The 19,590-nt window shown below is 37.2% G+C and overlaps 1 protein-coding gene across 2 annotated transcripts; it reads left to right on the top strand.

Annotated features, from left to right (window-relative positions):
• Positions 1–2,724: 2,724 nt before the first annotated feature.
• On the top strand, positions 2,725–18,075 carry CDK1 (cyclin dependent kinase 1). Of its 2 annotated transcripts, XM_049790526.1 has the most exons (7): positions 2,725–2,761; positions 8,751–8,907; positions 9,950–10,073; positions 13,013–13,183; positions 14,748–14,911; positions 15,261–15,402; positions 17,977–18,075. In XM_049790526.1, the coding sequence occupies exons 1-7, from the start codon at positions 2,725–2,727 to the stop codon at positions 18,073–18,075; spliced, it is 894 nt and encodes a 297-aa protein (XP_049646483.1). The 2 variants fall into 2 exon arrangements, with proteins under 2 accessions (XP_049646483.1, XP_049646484.1); XM_049790527.1 differs by lacking the exon at positions 13,013–13,183.
• Positions 18,076–19,590: the final 1,515 nt, after the last annotated feature.

The raw sequence follows: 19,590 nt of genomic DNA, 5'->3' as shown, positions 1-19,590 counted from the left end.
ATAGTTTAACAATCTAGTTCTTCCTAACCATTGTCTTCCATGAGAAAGCCTTGTGAGTTTTGTGATGTGATAGACACGTCTGAGTTTCCAAGTCAAATAATAAATAAAAAAAAAAAATAGAATAAATAAATAAAATAAAAATGATAAGAGTAGAATAAATAAAATGAAAAATAGAATAAATAAATAAAAATACAAATAAAATAGAATAAATAAATATTAAAATAAAATAAATAAAAATAGAATAAATAGAAATAAAATGAATAGAAATAATAAACAGAATAAATAAATAAAAATACAAATAAAATAAAATAGAATAAATAAATATAAAAATAAATAATAAAAATAGAATAAATAAAATAATAAACAGAGTAAATAAAAATACAAATAAAATAAAATAGAATAAATAAATATAAAAAATAATAAAAATAGAATAAATAGAAATAAAATGAATAGAAATAATAAAAATAGAATATATAAATAAAAATAAAGAATAAAAACTAGAAAAATTAAAAAATAATAACAAATATTAACAACTAAAAACAAAAACAAACACAAAAAACTGTTCCAGGGATGGGCAGTGAAACCCACCCGCCCCACAGCAGCAAACACAGCCGATTCCCAGGCCTTAGAAACAGTAGGACGACCCGGGGAAGGAGGAGGGGGAGGAAAACACCAGGAGAACGCGAGATGGACCACTGCGCCTGCGCGTCCCTCCCGACTCTCTCGGCGCCGGCCCTCGTGCTTTTTTCCCTCCCCGCAGCCGCCTTTTCCTCCATTTTTCGCGCTCTAGCGCCTTCCGGAAGCCCCGCCCCCTGCGTCGCCGCGCTCGGATTGGCTGCTTTGAACGTCTCCGAGCCCTCTGATTGGCCGAGCGGGGAGCCTGGAGCGCGGCGAGTTTGAAACTGCTGGCACTCGGCTTCAGAGCGCGTCTGGGGCTGGAGGCAGGAGCTCCTGGGCCAGGTGAGCTGCGGCCTGAATCCAGCCGGCTAGAAGGAGGCTGGAGGAGTCGGGGTGCAGGCGGGTGGGCCCCCGGGGTTCGGGATATGGGTCTGGGCCTAAACGAAATGCCAAGAGTCAGATGGGAGTGGGCCTTGGAGCCCAGGCTGGGACCAACTTGGGTTGCCCCAGATTTGGGGTGCCCTACGGTTGCCCTTGATTTTGGGGTGCATTTTGGGGGCTGCTGGTCTGCTAGGAGGCAACCCAGGGAGCCTACAGGCCTTGCACCAGGCTTTTTGCAGAAGCTCCTAGGCCTAGACCCAGAGCATCTGGGCCAAGCATCCCCAAAGGCTACTTAATGGGCCTTCCCCATTTTTATTTTTATTTTTTATTATTTTTTTAAAAGGGATTTCTTTTAAACTGAGGTTATTTTGGGGTGTGGGGTGGGATTTCAGGTCAAGGAGAGTTCTTGGGAGGTCCCCAGTTTGATTTCCCTGTCCACCTCCATCCACCCCCAGCCCCCAATCCCAAGTTGGTTTTAGGCCAGGCCATCCTGAATGCATGTGGGGGCCTTTGCATTATTATTTTTTTTTTTTTTAGTTTTATCTTCTATTGGGGTCGGGTTTTTGCTTTTGTTTCTTATATGCATTTGATTCCATGTGGCAAGCTGAGATACTTGTTTGGGCCATCGCCATGTGTGTTGGAACTCACATGCGATTTTGTTTTCCTTACCCCCACCATCATGGACATGTATAGAGGTTGTGGCTTCTTCCACTTAGGATGTGGAGGGTTTGTGAGTAAAAAGAGAGACTTGGACTATTTTATAGGCCATAATGCTGAATATTCTACAGGCAAGCAAAGTTACTACTTTTTTATTTTTATTTTTTAATTTTAAGTAAAAGTTCTATCTGGAAAGTTGAAGTGGGGGTGATTGGCCTTAGCTTTTGAAATTGAGTGAGTTTTCAATGGTTTGTTCATCGTGAACACATTATATAAATATGTATATATTTATGAATATATGAATAAATAGGTTTATATCTATATAATAAATATTATATAAAGATCACTCAGGTAGCATAGAGTAGCTTTATTTATCTGAAAAAACTTAACTGGAGCAAGATGAATTTTAAGATGAATAGGAAAAATAGAACTAAGGATCCAGTTACTCAAGTGAGTGGTAGCAATGCACTTTTATGTTGCCAGGTGATATTTCTTACTCAAAGCAAAATTTTGAAAGGCTTGATCTTGTTTTGTATATGCTACACACACAGAGGAGTTCCATTAAAACTGTCAGTGGACCAACTCTGATCACTTCAGTGATCTACCTGCTTAGTGCATCTGAACACATCTTAGCATGGTTTTTACAAGTGCTTCTTTTGGATGATCTTCATAAAAATAAAAAAACAATACAGATTCAGTCAAATGACATTATTTGGTGATATGATTCAGAATAATTCTGGTTCTGAGATCAGTGATCTTGAGAATTGTCGCAGAAAGAATGCTGCTAGTTTCATTGCAGTCTGAATTTGATAATTTGATTGGAGGAAGCTGAAAGTTTCGATCTAGTGGTTCAGCATATATAAAAATTCCCATTGTTTTAGATTAGGATAGAGGAGACGTCTTGGGGTAGTCTTTATTTGAACTGTTCAGACATGTTATCATCCTGAACTGTGTTGGAAAAGGCTTTACACATACATAATGTTTAAAGCCACACTTTGATCTAGTTTCGTGTAATCAAATAATTTTTCTCTCATTATAGGATCTGTCATATCCAGTGATTGAGTAATAATGGAAGACTATATCAAAATAGAGAAAATTGGAGAAGGTGAATGATTTTAATCATAGTTTTTGGAATGATTTAACAATATTCCGTATCAGTGTCATGAAGTCATAAATGTTAAAATTCAACATTTAAGTTATAGTGCTAATACATATTGTTTTTGTGTGCATTTTTTACATACTACGCATACATTTTCACATTTCAGAATTTTATTCAGTTTTTTTGTTGTTTTGGTTTCTGGGAAACAGCAGAAGTCCTCAGAGCCTAACTCCTGGCTCTGTGCTCAGGTATTATTCCTGATCTGTTTGGGGCGTTTAACCGATGAATCCCTATCTGATGTACAGTTACTGGCCCCTGACATTCTTCCAGCCCCCACAGTAACTTTACTTCCTTTTTGGTTTTTGGGTCATACCTGGCTATGCTCAGGGTTAATTCTTGGCTCTGCACTCAGGAATCATTCCAGGTGGATTATGGTGCCATGTGGGATGCTGGGGATTAAACCAGGGCCTTTTGGGCTATGACTCTAGCTCCTAACTTTACATCCTTAATATTAAATATTTTTTAAAACAAATCTTGTATTTTGTTTGCACTATTGATGAATTGAGTGGGGGGGGGTATGTTAGTCTCAGTTAATGCTAATTTCACAATTATGTTAATTATGCCACTCATAATTATTTTAATTTCATAATATGCTTTTAGACTTGAACACTCTTTTTTTGTTTGTTTTTGGGCACATCCAGCTGTGCTCAGGGCTTACTTCTGGCTCAGTATTATGGCTAGTATGGCTCGGAGGCCATTCTGGGTATGAGATTGACACAGGTCAGCCATGTGCAAGGCAAACTTCCTACCTGTTGGGCTATCCTGCCCCTCAAGAGCTGCCCCTGAGCCATTATTGAATTACTTAAAAGTTAATTTTGATCTGTGGGTGTATAGGCTTAAGTACTCTAAAATCAGTAACTTGTATATGTTCATTCCCTTTAATATATTTTGTTACAGTAAGGTTTTTGTTTTGTTTTGTTTTGTTTTTTGGTTTTTCGGGCCACATCCGTTTGATGCTCAGGGGTTACTCCTGGCTAAGCGCTCAGAAATTGCCCCTGGCTTGGGGGGACCATATGGGAGGCTGGGGGATAGAACCGTGGTCCTTCCTTGGCTAGCGCTTGCAAGGCTTACCTCTAGCGCCACCTCGCTGGCCCCTACAGTAAGGTTTTTAAAGAATATTAATAGTATAGTTTTTTTTTTTTTTTTTTTTGAGTGTCACACCCAGTAGTGCTCAGAGATCACTCTTGACCACTCTGGGGACCAGGGGTTGCTAGGGATTGAACCTGTGTCAGCTATGTGCAGAGAAAGAGCCCTACTCACTGTACTATTGCTGGCCCCTCTATTTACTGGTATTTGATAAATCCTTGGCAGTAGTAACTTTACGTAAAATAACAGAAAAGATGTGTAGGCCCTTCTCATTGGTATGAGGTGATAACTTTTAGATTTTTACCCTGATACCAGTGATGCTGAACACTTTCATGTCTCTTGGCCATTTGTGGGGTGGATCTTGTTTGAGGAAACGCCTTTTCATCTCTTCAGCCCAATTTTAATGTGTTTATTCCCCCCCCCCCCAGTTCTGTGAGTTTTTCTACATCATTTTAGTTACATGTTTTTTGGTTTTGCTTTGAAAAGAAGCCTACCCACCAAAGCTATCTCTGAAGTCAGTAACATTTAGAATTTGTATTTTATGAATTTGACTCATTTAGTAGATCTTTAATCTTTGAGTTGTGTGTAGTATGAGATGGAGTCCAATTTTATTTAATTTAAAGCCTTTAACTAACCTGTTTTCTGAATACCATTTATCAGAGGCTGCACTTACTGCACTGAGCTTTTTGTATAATAAATTATGTGGGGCTGGAAAGATAGCATGGAAGTAAGGCGTTTGCCTCTCATGCAGAAGGTTGGTGGTTCAAATCCCTGCATCCATAGGGTCCCCTGAGCCTGCCAGGAGGGATTTCTGAGCATAGAGCCAGGAGTAACCCCTGAGTGCTGCCAGGTGTGACCCAAAACCAAAAAACCAAAAAAAAAAAACAAAAAACAAAAAAACCTTATTTAAAAAAATTATTTAAACACCTTATGGTTTATTAGACTTCAGTTCTGATCCATTTGTTAGAGGATGTGCCCTTTGGGGGTGTATATCCGGTGATGCTCAGGGGTTACTTACTCCCTGCTACACATAGAAATTATTCCTGGCAGGTTCAGGGGACCATCTGGGATGGCTGGGATCAAACCTAGGTCAGCTGTGTGCAAATGTCCTACCTGCTGTACTATTGCTTTGGTCCCAGTGTGCCTATAATTCATCCAGCACAGTACAGGTTTGATTACTATAATTTTATAGTATAGTTTAAATACAGCGCATACTCTTCCTCCTGTTTTTTTTTCTCAGAATTGCATTGATATTTGTGAGTTTTTTTGTTGCTCCTCCTTACAGATTTTAGCAGTATTTTATATCCTTGAATGCAATGGAAACTTTAATGGAAATTGCACTGAATCTGTACTAGTCTTTATGTAGGGAAGTCATTTTAGCTGTGCATCATTCTACTCAACAATCTTGAAATGTTATTTCCTTTGCTTTTTCTATTTCTATTAACAGTGAGTTAGTTTTTATTATCTTTACCATGGTACTTTTTTTTACAAAATTTTAATGGAATTTTTTTCTTTTATATATCATTGTTTGCATATAAAATGTAGCATGTCTTTGTGTTGATTTTATACTGCCTGACACTAATTGTATTGATTTATTGTTTCTGGGAATTTTTATTTTTTGGTTTGATGGTGTAGGGTTATTCTATGTTTAACATGTCATTTGTAAATAAAGGCAATTTGACTACTGGTTTGAATTTCTTTATATTTAATTTCTCTGTTTTACTCAATTGTTATCAGAGTTATACTGAATGGGTATTGGTTTTCGTTTGTAACCTTTTTAAGGCAGACACACCTGCTCAGTATTTACTCCTGTCTCTAGTGCTCAGGGATCACTCTTGGCAGTGTTCTGGGGACCCTAGGTGGTGCTGGGATCAAACTCTGATCAAACACCCTACCCATTGTACTAACTCTCTGGCCACAAGTGTGTTACACCAAAATTCTAGGACTGTCCCACCTAAAAATAATCCTGAGTCTAAGAAGTTTTGTATTTTGTAATTTATTTGCAAACATAACTCATAAGTAAGAGTGCTTTATAATAAGGATTTTTGGAAATAATTGTTCCTGGCTTGGGGGACCTTATGGAATACCAGAGGATTGAACTGGGGGGATTGAACTTTGATCTGTTCTAAGTCAGACACGGAAGAAACGCCATACTGCTGTGCCACCGCTCCGGCCCCGGAGAGTACAGACTTTCAAGAAAATTGCTCTAATTGCTATTAGTAAAAGAAGATGTTAATAACATAACATTTTTTGGGCCAGAGAGATAGCACAGCAGTAGGGCTTGTGATTTGCATGCAGCTGACCTGGAGGGACTGGGTTTGATTCTTGGCATCACACATGGTCCCCAAGCCTGCTAGGTGCGATTTCTGAGTGCAGAGCCAGGAGTAACCCTTGACCACTGCGAGATGTGGCCCCCAAATGAATAACGAATGTTTAATAACTTAAAAATATATAATTTTTTCTTTTAATTTTATTGTACTTTTGGAGAGTGAGTCTATAAGCTCGGCATTAGAGAGAGAGAGAGAGAGAGCGCGCGCGAGCGAGCCAGGGACTTAACTGGGATTGGCATCTTGCAAGGCAAGCACCTTAACTTCCCTACAGTCTTTCTAGCCAAGAGATCGTAATTTTAAATGTAGTTTTTTGCGTACGCTATGAAGTCCCCCAATCACCCCCACCACTCCGGTCCTATTTGTAATTCTACCAATGGGGCAACCAGCCATCAAGTTTTTATAACTGGCTTAGATCTCTGTAATTGAGGATAATCCATTTAGCACAAAAGATTGTGATCATGCTCTTTGGATGGTGCTGCAGAATATTTGAGAGCTTCATTTTAGTGAATAGTCAAAAATTTAACATGTTATGAAATGGATTTTATGACAGATTATTCCTTGAAAATAACAAGTTTTGTTGTTTTTTGGGCCACACCCCGTGGCACTCAGATTACTCCTGTCTCTGTTCCCAGAAATCCTTCCTGGCAAGCTTGGAGGACCATGTGGGATGCTGGGGTCGAACCCGTGTCCATCCTGGGTCAATAGTGTGCAAGGCAAATGTCCTATCACTGTGCTATTGCTCCATACCTGAAAATAACAAGTTTTTAAGAAGATAGTCTACCTAGATTGTCTTTAATAATCTAATTAGGACAGTAGTTTTGTTTATGGTTCTTAGATCTGAGATATTGCTAACTTTAGTGAAACAGATAAAAGCTGTAAAATAACCTTTTTAGAGATTTTTCTTATCTACTGAGTGGCGAACTCAATCAGATTTACTAAATGTGACATCTTTTAGCCCCCTTTTTTGGGCCAGAATTGTTGATTGCATTTGACATTACATAAGAAGTTTTTTATTAAGATTATCACAGTGGGGCCCGGAGAGATAGCACAGTGGTGTTTGCCTTGCAAGCAGCCAATCCAGGACCAAAGGTGGTTGGTGGTTGGTCTGAATCCCGGTGTCCCATATGGTCCCCCGTGCCTGCCAGGAGCTATTTCTGAGCAGACAGCCAGAAGTAACCCCTGAGCACAGCTGGGTGTGACCCAAAAACCAAAAACAAAAAAAAACAAACAAAAAAAAAAGATTATCACAGTGACTTCTATAGTAATGCTTATGATTTCATATTTTTTGTGTAATTAATGCCTAGTTTACTGTGGGGCAGGATATTTGATAGGAGATAAATTTCAACTTACACAGTTATTTTTTTAACTGGAAAATTATTGTCCATTTAAATGTATGGGAATCTGATGGCTACATGGATTTTCTAAGTTATAGGCACAGCAGGTAGTAGTTAATCTTGATTTCCTTTGGAAGGTTTTTTTTTTTTTAATTAAGACACTCTTATTGTCTAAGTTGTCATACATAAAAGAGTTGTCTCAGATCGTACTATCAACGCCACCTCCATCAATGTTCCCAAGTTCCCTCTTGCCCCTTTGACAAACACAGCATTTATTTATACTACTTGCTCCAAGAAAATTTAAATGAATAGCAAAAGGAATAATCAGAGAAATAAACCAATAAAAATAAAATCATGGGGCCGGATGGTGGCGCTAGAGGTAAGGTGCCTGCCTTGCCTGCGCTAGCCTTGGATGGACAGCGGTTCGATCCCCCAGTTTCCCATATGGTTCCCCCAAGCCAGGAGCGACTTCTGAGCGCATAGCCAGGAGTAACCCCTGAGCGTCACTGGGTGTGGCCCAAAAACCAAAAAAAAAAAAAAATCATGATTGATTGCTATGTGGTTTTTACTTACGTAAATTAGGAAATTCAACTCATTTGGTACTATGTACTACTTTTCCTATTCTCATTTATATAACTAAATTTTCAACTGGCACCCAAAATAAATTGAGTTAAATTTTATTTTGTACTTGGATCTTAACCGTAATTATGTCTTCTCTGTTATACATAAAACTTTAAATTCCATGCCAACATACTTTAAAGTTTTCATGAAATAGGCAAAACTACAGATGTTAAGATTTAGTAAGAGCAAAGAGATTGAAGGAAACTTACATGGGAAAATATGAATAGACCTATGAATATACAAAATGCTTTAGCTTATGAAAGAGAATATTGGTTTTATAACCTGATTCTGCTCCAGTATCTGCATTAATAAGTAAAAGATGGCACTGAAGATCTGGATGTAAAAAACCTGGTTGGACATGGAATAACAATATAAATGAGAATTTGATTCATTATTGAAAATGTATGAGATTTTGTAATTTTGTTAATTTGTAATACAAAATGAATTTGGTAGCAGGCAGCCGTGTGCCACATGTCATATGCTTCCTACCTCTGGGAAGCTGTCATGCTTTCAAGTCTTTTTCACTTTGAGGAGTCATACAGCATTTCCTCCATCCATTTGTAGGTACCTATGGAGTCGTGTATAAGGGCAGACACAAAACTACGGGCCAAGTGGTGGCCATGAAGAAAATCAGGCTAGAAAGCGAAGAGGAAGGGGTTCCTAGCACTGCGATTCGGGAAATCTCTCTATTAAAAGAACTTCGTCATCCAAACATAGTCAGGTATGGTGTAGTAACTGGAACTGTAAATTCCTCGTACCATTTCAAAAGTGGATTTCTGTCTGGGAGTCTGCATTTGCTTAGAGAAGCCCAAACTTGCCAAGTAGACGAGAACCCTCCTGTTATCTGACCATGTTAGGAACTGATTCAGGGAAGGAAGATTTCCAAGAGCTTGATAAATAGAGATCACTCTGGAAGTCTAGGAAGTCAGGATTAACCATGGGAGGAAAGGGCTTGATGATAACAGCCTTTCAGCGCTGACTCTGAAAGACCAAGGCAGATGGACAAATGCAAAGGTTTTCCTTTTAAAAATGAGGGCTGGGATCTTCTGCTAATGAGTCCAAATAAGCACTTAATTGTGTATTTCTGAGCTGGAGATAGTAGGCAGTTGTTAAGGTCAAATACTATTTCCAAATTAGTTTTTATCATCTTCCCGAATGGAAAGACAGCCTCTGCAGTCTGCCTACAAAGTTCTTCCCAGAATGCAAGTCATTAGGCTGTAACTCTTGTGCCATAATAACATCTTGGTTTTCAGTTGCTCACTTGTTTCAGTTGTTACTAAGATTGTGGTCTCTTTGGCCATTTCTAATTTAGGAGCTATGAAGGTTTTTACTCTGAAGGAACTGGCCATCTTTTTTCCTGGACACCATACATTTATTATGAAAACTTGCTTTTTATATGTGTGTGTATATAATATAATTAAGTATCATGGTTACAAAATTGTTCATGGAATATATATACCATCCTTCACCAGTACACATTCCGTTTTACTTCTCTCTCTCCCTCCCTAACCTCCCTCTGTCTCTCCCTTTTCTTTTTTGACACTGGTTTGCACTATTGCTAATGAAGGGTACCATGCATGTCATTATATCATCTTATCCCTTTTAGCACTTAGTTCTTGTTCCAGCTATCATTGTCACATGTCATTGTGACATTTTCTTATGTCCCAGTTTTTATATGATGGTCACTGAAATTTAAGAATGCGGCTATATTTTGTGAGCTAAAAAAATGTTACATATATTTTTAATATAATTCTTTTCTTCAGTCTTCAAGATGTGCTTATGCAGGATTCCAGGTTATATCTTATCTTCGAATTTCTTTCCATGGATCTCAAGAAATACTTGGATTCCATCCCTCTTGGTCAGTTCATGGACTCCTCGCTTGTTAAGGTAAGTCTCCTATTCCATTGTGATAGTTTTTTGAATCCACTATAAAGGGTCAATTTTATAGAAGTCTCTTTTGTGTGTGTTAAAAATAAGCTAAGAAAGTAAGACTCAATGAAGAAAAACATTTCAACTTTTCCTTCACAATGTCACTGCATAGTTTAGATTGTTGATGGTTCATTTCATTGCTAGATCATGCTTTTAGCTATAAAGTTAAAAAACTACATGAATTGAAATAAGTAAGCACGTGTGTACTTTATTCTAAAATTGTCTGCATTCTAACTGGGACAGTTTCTCTTGTGTGTGCAGAGTTCTTTCACCCTTTTCCCCTTTTTTATTTCCAATATAAAATTATTTATTTTGCTAAAAAAATTAAGTATGAATTTAGTGCAATCCCTCTCCCAATAAATAATTGCTGGAAGACTCGATTATTTTGGTCTTTATTTGGCTATGGGGTAAAATGAAATACTTTTGAATGTGTCTGTAATTTATTTTGGCATTTTATATTCATATTTAATTATAATTACAAGCATGAATTTAATTGTACAGAAGATTATATATCACTTCAATGTATATACAATACCATTTTTGTATTTTTGTAAGAGAGTATATGATATATATATATATACATTTTTGAGTGATTATTTAAACCAATTTCATATTGATGGACATTTTATTTCATGTAATTCATGGTTTTGTTTGTTTGTTTTTGGTTTTTGGGCCACACTTGGTGATGTAAGGGGTTTGTTTACTCCTGGCTCTGCGCTCAGAAATTGCTCCTGGCTTGGTGGACCATATGGGACACTGGGGATTGAACCCAGGTCTGTCTTGACTCAGCCGCTTGCAAGGCAAATAAACTACTGCTGCTGTGCTATCGTCTGGCTCCAGTTATTCATGGTCTTATGGATAATGTTGCAGTAAATATTCTTTATGTTTGTTTGTTTTGTTTTTTTCGTTTGGATCACACTCCGAAGCACTCACGGGTTATTCCTGGCTCTATGCTCAGAAATCGCTCCTGGTAGGCTCAGGGGATCATATGGAATGCCAGGATTTGAATCACCAACCTTCTTTCTGCATGGAATGCAAATGTCTTACCTCCATGCTATCTCTCTGGCTCTGCAGTAAATATTCTTACTCATCTTCATCTGCAACATTATAGGATAAATTGTTATAACTAGTTACAGAGCTTGTTGTACTTTGACAGTTGGCCTTGTGTAAAACTGCAGCAGTATTATCAATCTATTATGTGTAGAGAGCATGTGAGTAATGTTACCATCTTGCCTTCAATATATTTTTATATTTAGCCATTTTTGGTAACCGAGATACATATTTTTATTATGTTTCCTATTAATATAATAGCTCTTTTCTCACAGATATCTAAAGCTCAGATTGGTAACTTATTGGTAAGATTAATAGCCCTTTTAGTTGCTTTGGGGGAGGTGACCTTTTGACTCCATCATGATATATACCATTAATACTTTTTCTGGTATACTTGGTATCGTGTATAATTCAGGGGTCTCAAACTCAATTTACCTGGGGACCGCAGGAGGCAACGTCGGGATGATCCTTGAGTGCAAAGTCAGTAGTAAACCTTGAACATGGGGGTGTGTGACCCAAACAACTAAAAACAAAACAAAACAAAAAAATTCCTCTAGGGCAGGGCCACAAAATGTTGTAAGGAGGGGCCACAAACGGCCCTCGAGTTTGAGACCCCTGAGATTCAGTTTTAGAGTTTTTTGCTTTGTTTGTTCTATGCCTGGTAGTACTCAAGCTAATCCTGGCTTTGAGCTAAGATCGGACCCCTGGTACTATCTGGAGAAACAATATATAATACCTGTGACTGAACTGGGGTGTGCTGCAATCAGGGCAGGCACTATACCTCCTGGACTATCTCTTTGTTTTTGTTTGGGGCCTAAACCCAGAGATGCTCAGGGGTTTCTACTACTGGTACTGCACTCAGGAATCCCTCTGGGCCAAGTGTTGGGTCAATAGGGGTTGCCAGGGATTAATCCCACGTTGGCAAGTGCCCTTGTACTATTGTACTTCTGTACTATTGTTCCAGCCACATCTTGTATTATCTCTGTTCCCTGGGTTTTAAGTCTTGTTTTCTTTTTTAATATTATCTTTATATAAACACCATGATTACAAACATGACTGTAGTTGGGTTTATCTTTCTTATCGAAAGATCGTAAATAGAGAATAATAACATGGCAGTATTTTGCTAGTAGTTTTAGTAGGCCAACCCTTTCTAGATTCTGGATGCATCCAAGTTTTTAAATTTTGGGCTAAATTCTGAAATTCCAAATTTTCCAAATGGTAAGGCAGTTCTAACAGGTTGATTTACAGTTTTAAACTTTATAAGTCAGTGTTACTAGCTTTAGTTTCTTTTTCTTTCTTTTTTTTTTTTAGTTTCTTAATATCTTTTTGCTTTTTTATTCTTGACTATATCTTGTCAAAATAATCTCCGAAAGAACATTTTTTTATAATTGTATCAATTTAAATATGTAATCGTCTTCTTTGTCACTTTTTTGGAATCTGTTACTCATGTTACCAAAGAAGACATGAATATGTAAAGATAAAGAATAGGAATGAAAAAAAATCAAACTTGTTTGAGACAGAAATTAATTAGGAGTTGCTATATACAGACTGAAAGTTGAGGAAACTTTGTACGCAGAACACAAACTTGAGATGTAATCAGGGACCAAAAATTAGTTACAAATAAAACTGAACGATATATAAGTTCATGTGTCCAGCAGATGAATATCTTTGCCTCAGGTTATCCAAACATGATAACATACATATGTGAGTTCTCCAAATGTTTTCTAATAGTATCTTGTTCTGAAAGTGTTTTCATAGTTCAGTTATTTCCCTGCACTGTAATTTTATACATCTTTGAAGCAAACCCGAGTATCATTTTGATAAATTTTTCCTGTACTTTCTTCCAGAGTTATTTGTACCAAATCCTACAAGGAATTGTGTTTTGTCACTCTAGAAGAGTTCTACACAGAGACTTAAAACCTCAGAATCTCCTGATTGATAACAAAGGGACCATTAAACTGGCTGATTTTGGTCTTGCCAGAGCTTTTGGAATACCTATTCGAGTATACACACATGAGGTACGGAAAATCATGGGCTCTGGGGCTTTTGCATATTTTGCGAAAGGCTAGTTTATCTTCTGCGTTTGTACTTTTTAAGTCCAAAAAGATTTCATGAAGAAGATTTTTTTAACTTGGTCATTGCAGAAGTCTCATACCCCCCAGTCCAAGGGGGTTTGAGCAGTGTGTGCCTGGAAGCCGTGCCCGCCTGACACAGGGAATGATCCACCCCAGATTAGGGAGAGGAAACAGGCTTGGGAACTTTTCACTACAGCTAGCTGCAAGCAGGCAAAACAGGCAGAAAGGCATGTCATGGAACCCCGAAACCAGAGGAGGTGTTTGTGACTTGAGGTCTTCATTGGGAAGAGAAGACACACAGACACCGTGGGTGGAGAACAGGAAAAGGTAGGGGGACAGTTCAGAATATATTCCAAAAAAGAAATAACCTGATTAGAGTGAGAACCAGATGCTCCAATAGGCCAGTATCAATTTATATGGTCTCTGGATCAGATGACTCTAGGACAATTGCTAGGGACCTCTGCTTGGGCTTTGTCAGTAGAGGGTGTTAAGGGGCATCATTTGAAAGGGGGTCTTTCTGTTCTTTGTTTCAGAAATCATTCTAACTAGTAAATCTCATGATTCAAATCCCCTGTTAGAATGAATAATCCATTATATTTAGCTTTGCTCCTAAAAATTGCTATGTGGCTTCTGTCTTTGGGTTAGTTGCTTTGATTCACAATCAAATTGGTTCAAGATTGACTTGTTGCTCATTAGAAAGAGGTCCTGTCAAAGTTACGTTTAGAAGATACTAATTGCAATACATTTTTGTTAGTGTTACATTCATCACTTGCCATTTCCTTTGGTATTTCTGGAGGAGAGAAATGTTGATAAATCAATTAGAGACTTGTCTCCTGATCAGAATGTGTTGCAGTCCTAATCTGTTGAGAGGTCTGAGCTTTTTATAACTGTCAGTACTGTAGAATTCAGAGGATTTCATTCCCTTTGGCTTTAACTAATGTTAAATATAAACCTTATTAAGTTAGAGGTGATCATTTTTACCATTCTGATTAGTCTTAACGAAACAGCTCATGCTGTACAGTAATAAACTGTTAGTGACTTTGCATTTTTGATCTATTCATATCTTGTGCTTATAAGCAGTATATTGCCACTACTCCTGATCCAATATCGTGGACCGTTTTTCCTTGAACCTTAATCTTGGCTTAATTTAATCCTTTCACTTTAATCATTTGAAAAACAAGACTTGGAATTTTAAAGCCCTGATTTTTAAATCCTTTTCTCTCTGATGAACACAGCTTAGAAGTAAAACATTTAATCTCCTTCCAGTGCTTTGTTAGTCAATTGATTTCATTTTGCTTTTGTGCTATTTAGTCCTTAAACTTTTCTTAGTAATATTTTTACAATGTTACTACTATTTTATATTTGCAGTGCTGTTCTACCATGTTCTCCAACCAAGTATTACTTGATATTTCAGATAGTTAATTTACTCTTCAATACAGTTCTAGTTAAATATGATGGCGTAATCTAGTCAAGACATTTATTCAACATCAAGTTTGCTTTGCTGTAGGTAGTGACACTCTGGTATAGGTCTCCAGAAGTACTGCTGGGGTCAGCTCGATACTCGACTCCTGTTGACATTTGGAGCATAGGGACTATATTTGCAGAATTAGCGACCAAGAAGCCACTTTTCCATGGAGATTCAGAAATCGATCAGCTCTTCCGAATTTTCAGGTATTTTAATTTTATTTTTTTTACTTTATTGCCTTGGTTTTGGTTTGTGTCATTCCTGCAGAGCTCAGGAGCCACACATGGTGGTGTGTGTGTGTGGGGGGTGGGGGTGGGGGTTTGGTCTGGGATTCTTCTAATCAGACTTTCCATTGCAGCCCCATGCTAGGTAAGTGTCTTAATCTTGGTACTGTCTCTTCTCTGGCCTGAGAATTTTTAGGGGTTTTATTTTTTGTTTTTGTTTTATATTTGGCTTCTTAACTTAAGCACTTTTAAGTTTAATAGTAAAAGCAACATGTAAGTGATGAGATTATGCTTGTGCTTGAACAATATGCTCTTTTTCTATGATTTTTAGAGCTTTGGGCACTCCCAATAACGAAGTTTGGCCCGAAGTGGAATCACTACAGGACTACAAGAATACATTTCCGAAGTGGAAACCAGGAAGTCTGGCATCCCACGTGAAGAACTTGGATAAAGATGGCTTGGACCTGCTCTCGGTAAGTGCCTCCCTTGATACTGAGTGTAACACAATTGATTATTCTGACTGCTTTTAGTGGTCTTTTTTACTAGAAAATAGGGAAAAAAATCAAATCCTATCAGGTTAGCAATGTGCTTATGCTTTATATGTCTCTAACTTTACCCGAGATGCCAAAAAGCCTTAATTAGTTTTAAAGAGTTATTATTTGTTTTTTTTGCTTGCTTGCTTTTTTGTTTTGGGGTCACACTAGGAGTTGCCCAACAGTTTCTTTAGGCTCTGGTTCAGAATTACTCCTGTTGGTTTGGCGGGACCATATGGGGCACTTGGGATTGAACCTGATTCTGTGTCTTACGAGGCAAATTACCTACCTACTATGTTATCTCTCTGGCCCCTAAGAGTTTTCACTTACTTTGTTTGATATAGCTTGTGTTTGAGAGATGAAATTTGGGGCCGGGCGGTGGCGCTAGAGGTAAGGTGCCTTCCTTGCCTGCGCTAGCCTAGGACGGACCGCGGTTCGATCCCCGGCGTCCCATATGGTCCCCCAAGCTAGGAGCGACTTCTGAGCGCATACCAGGAGTAACCCCTGAGCGTCATCGGGTGTGGCCCAAAAACCAAAAAAAAGAAAAAAGAGAGATGAAATTTAGCACACATTTTACTTTTTTTTTTTTTGATATTTGAGGCCACACTGGTTCTGCACTCAGGAATTACCCCTGGCAGTCCTTGGAGTAGATTCTATGGAATGCCTGGCTGGGATTGAATTCCAGTTTGCCTCATGGAAGGCAAACACCCTATCTGTTGTACTTTAGCACTCTGGCACCTTAGCATACATCTTTGGTTATAAAATGCCAACTTATGGTCTTCCTACCTCTAGGAAATGGCTTTTTAGTTTGTCCCAGATACATATTCTTGATCTATGACTACATTTTAGTTTGTTCTAGACATGTTTTCTTTATTGCTTGATATTTTTAGTTTTAAAAGTGTTTTGCTCCATGATTCGCATTTCACAACACATGGCTCATTTTTTATCAAGGTGAGGAGCTAGTGTGGTAGTTTTCAGTTAAATGTCTTTCCCTTTTATGACTAGCTCTAAAAGTGGCATTTTTTAGAATAAGATCTCTTTCTCTTTAAGACATACACGCACACATTTTAGTCCTACTTCAAGAAGATTGTTTTAAAAGTGTTTACATTGAATTTTCAAAAGGAACTTAATTTTAAGAATCTCGGGTAATGTGTTTCCAGAGAAAATACTCAGATTTTGACATGTAAATAATCAAAGGAAGAAAAAATATATATCACTGTTGTCATGATATAGAGCTTTTAATTGGGTTTCTTTGGGACCCCTTAACAGTTTATAAATCATTATGCCACTGCCATCAAATTCACCTTACATTTCTAGTTGCCATTTTTATTTTCAGCATATAAATATTGCTCATTAGACTTAAAGAAGGCCTTCCATAATTCTGCTTCTGCAATTCTGTGTCAAGCTTGTGTAATTTTTGTACACAGAAGTTTGCTTCAGGGAATGAAACAGAAAGGGTATAAATTAATTTTATATATATATATATTATATATATATATATAATATATATATATTCCTGGAATCCTGGAATGCATCTTTTGTTGTTGTTGCCAGATACTCGATTTTGTGTCAGTAGCATATTTAACATACTTGTGACAAACAAAAATCTCTCCAGGCTTTGTCAGTATCCCCTCCTAGGGTCAGAGTCTCATCCAGTTGAGAACTACATATATAAATTGTAGTTTTCCAGTTTGGCTGTATTACTCCTTGGCTTTATGATATTGGACAGGTGACTTAAACCTGTTGATCCTCAATGACTCTATTTGTAAGATGTAGCTAATATTACTTTCCTGTGAGGATCATACATTTGATAACAAAAATAGCAAAATAACAATAGAGTGCTACATGAATAATAACACAAATGGTAATTAGACAATAGAAACATTTTAGTCTGTTTATTTAGTCTGTTTAGGATAAAGGCTTTCTTTATCTGTTCATATGTTGATAATAGTGTTTGTTATATTGGTTAAAATAGTTTTAAGATAGGATTTAAGGCTAATAATTTCATTCAAGTTTTTCTGATAATGTATAACCCTATTTTATTTTATTTTTTTATAAATCATTCTTAATACTAGATTGCCTGGCCATGACTCATTCAGTGACTAATTTTAACTATGTTTATACACTCCACTCTGGTTTTTTGATTTTTATTTCCAACTTTCTGGAAAGCATATCAGAAAATGCAAAAATCAAATGCCTCCATTTCAAGAATGTTGTAAACTAACTCAGATGGCCAATATAATTTGTGAAATGAATATAATTAACTAGGAATCTTTCTTAAATCTGTCTTGGTTTAAAAATGTTTCTCTTTAATGCTTTCTTTCTGGTCTGTTATAGCAAAAGTAGGTTATTTTAAAAGTAGATCGTAAAATGTGAGGGATTAAATAATTGTGTGATGAGGTTCATTAAAATCAATTAAAGGAAAAATTACGGCTTTATGGGACTAAAAAAAAATTAGTTCGTTTCTTAAAAGTGGTCCGTCTTTGCTTTATAATCGTTTTCTTTTCTTCCCAGAAAATGTTGGTCTATGATCCAGCCAAGCGAATTTCTGGCAAGATGGCACTAAATCACCCATACTTTAATGATTTGGACAATCAAATTAAGAAGATGTAACTTTCTGACAAAGAGATTCCACATGCAGTCTTAAGAACAGACAGTCTCATTTTTACTGTTAACTATTTGTCTTGTGTCCTTTTTCTTTGTTGTTTGTAAACTTAACTGTACTTCCTCTTCTAACTTCAGAAAATGTAACTTAAATATGTAAATATTGTTCTATATGAATTTAAATATAATAATTCTGTATATGTGTGTAGATTCAATGCAACAACTCTTTTCCTGTAATAAAACTATAAATCTTTTGTTGATGTCAGGAGCGGATATAACTAGCTTAACTAGACTTAAACTAGATTAAATCATCTTAAATCTTGACCACAACCCTGGTTTTCCTTAAATTGAACAAAATCTGCTTAAGTCCAAAGTTCATAATGCTCTGCAGTATTTTTATGCCCTGAGTTTTTTACATTTCTCCTTCGTTTCTTGGCCATGTGGAAACTATACAGCCCTCAGAAGGATGAACATTTTTCTGATATTTCAACCAGTGATCTAAATGTTTAAGCATCTGTAATACGAAAACTATTCAGATTTCAAAGGAAATGCTAAACTTCAGTTTTCAGTAACTTTATAAACTTATAAGAAGACATGCCAAAGTTTCCAGAGTTTTACAATGAAAGATCAAGAGCTGTCAGCAGGGAAGAACAGTTTAGAAAATTTATGAACGGTTCTATTTTTAGGTAGAATTGTGAAAGTTATGTGTCTAAGTAAATTCTTAGGCCTTCATCTGAGATAATAATTGTAGTAAAGGAGTTGCTTGTTTTGGCTTTCAGGCCATGTTTTGACATTAGTAGTCTTTGTAGAAGGGGAAAGTGTGCAAATTATTTAAAATTACTAGCTTTAGGATTTGTTTCAATAATGCTTCTCATTGTGTTTACCTGGAGCCAACCTGATTTAAATTATGTTTGTTGTAATCAAGATTAATCTCTGTAAACATAGTTTCATTAATTGTAGTGTTTGCTTGCCCTTCATCCATATATCCTATATTTTTACCTTCAGTTTTGCTGTAGTTGGAATGGCATTCTGTATTTTTGATTTCTCCATTTATTGGGCATGTAATGAGTGTTTTGTCTAATCTCTGTTGTCTTTTGTCTCTTTCTTTTTTTTTTTTTTTGGTTTTTTTTTTGGGGGGGCCACACCCGTTTGACGCTCAGGGGTTACTCCTGGCTATGTGCTCAGAAATCGCCTCTGGCTTGGGGGGACCATATGGGACACCGGGGGATCGAACCGCGGTCCATTCCTTGGCTAGCCCTTGTAAGGCAGACACCTTACCTCTAGCGCCACCTTCCCGGCCCCTTTTGTCTCTTTCTTAGGCAAAGCAGGGACTTGGTAAGATGAGTTTGGATGACTTTGCTCTAGGCCAAGGCAGGACTGTAAAGCCTGGAGTCATGCTGTAAACAGTTAGGACTTCATATTGAGACTTAAGGAACTGATAGGTCACTGATAGGGAATTAACTGAAAACTGACATAAAGAGACTTGAGCATTAGTCAGTTAACAGTTTAATGCTGTGATCTATG

Source organism: Suncus etruscus, chromosome 17 (genome assembly GCF_024139225.1).
Source record: "Suncus etruscus isolate mSunEtr1 chromosome 17, mSunEtr1.pri.cur, whole genome shotgun sequence".
Taxonomy (NCBI): Eukaryota; Metazoa; Chordata; class Mammalia; order Eulipotyphla; family Soricidae; genus Suncus; species Suncus etruscus.
Note: the sequence above shows the minus strand (reverse complement) of the source record. Positions and strands in the feature narration are given on the sequence as shown.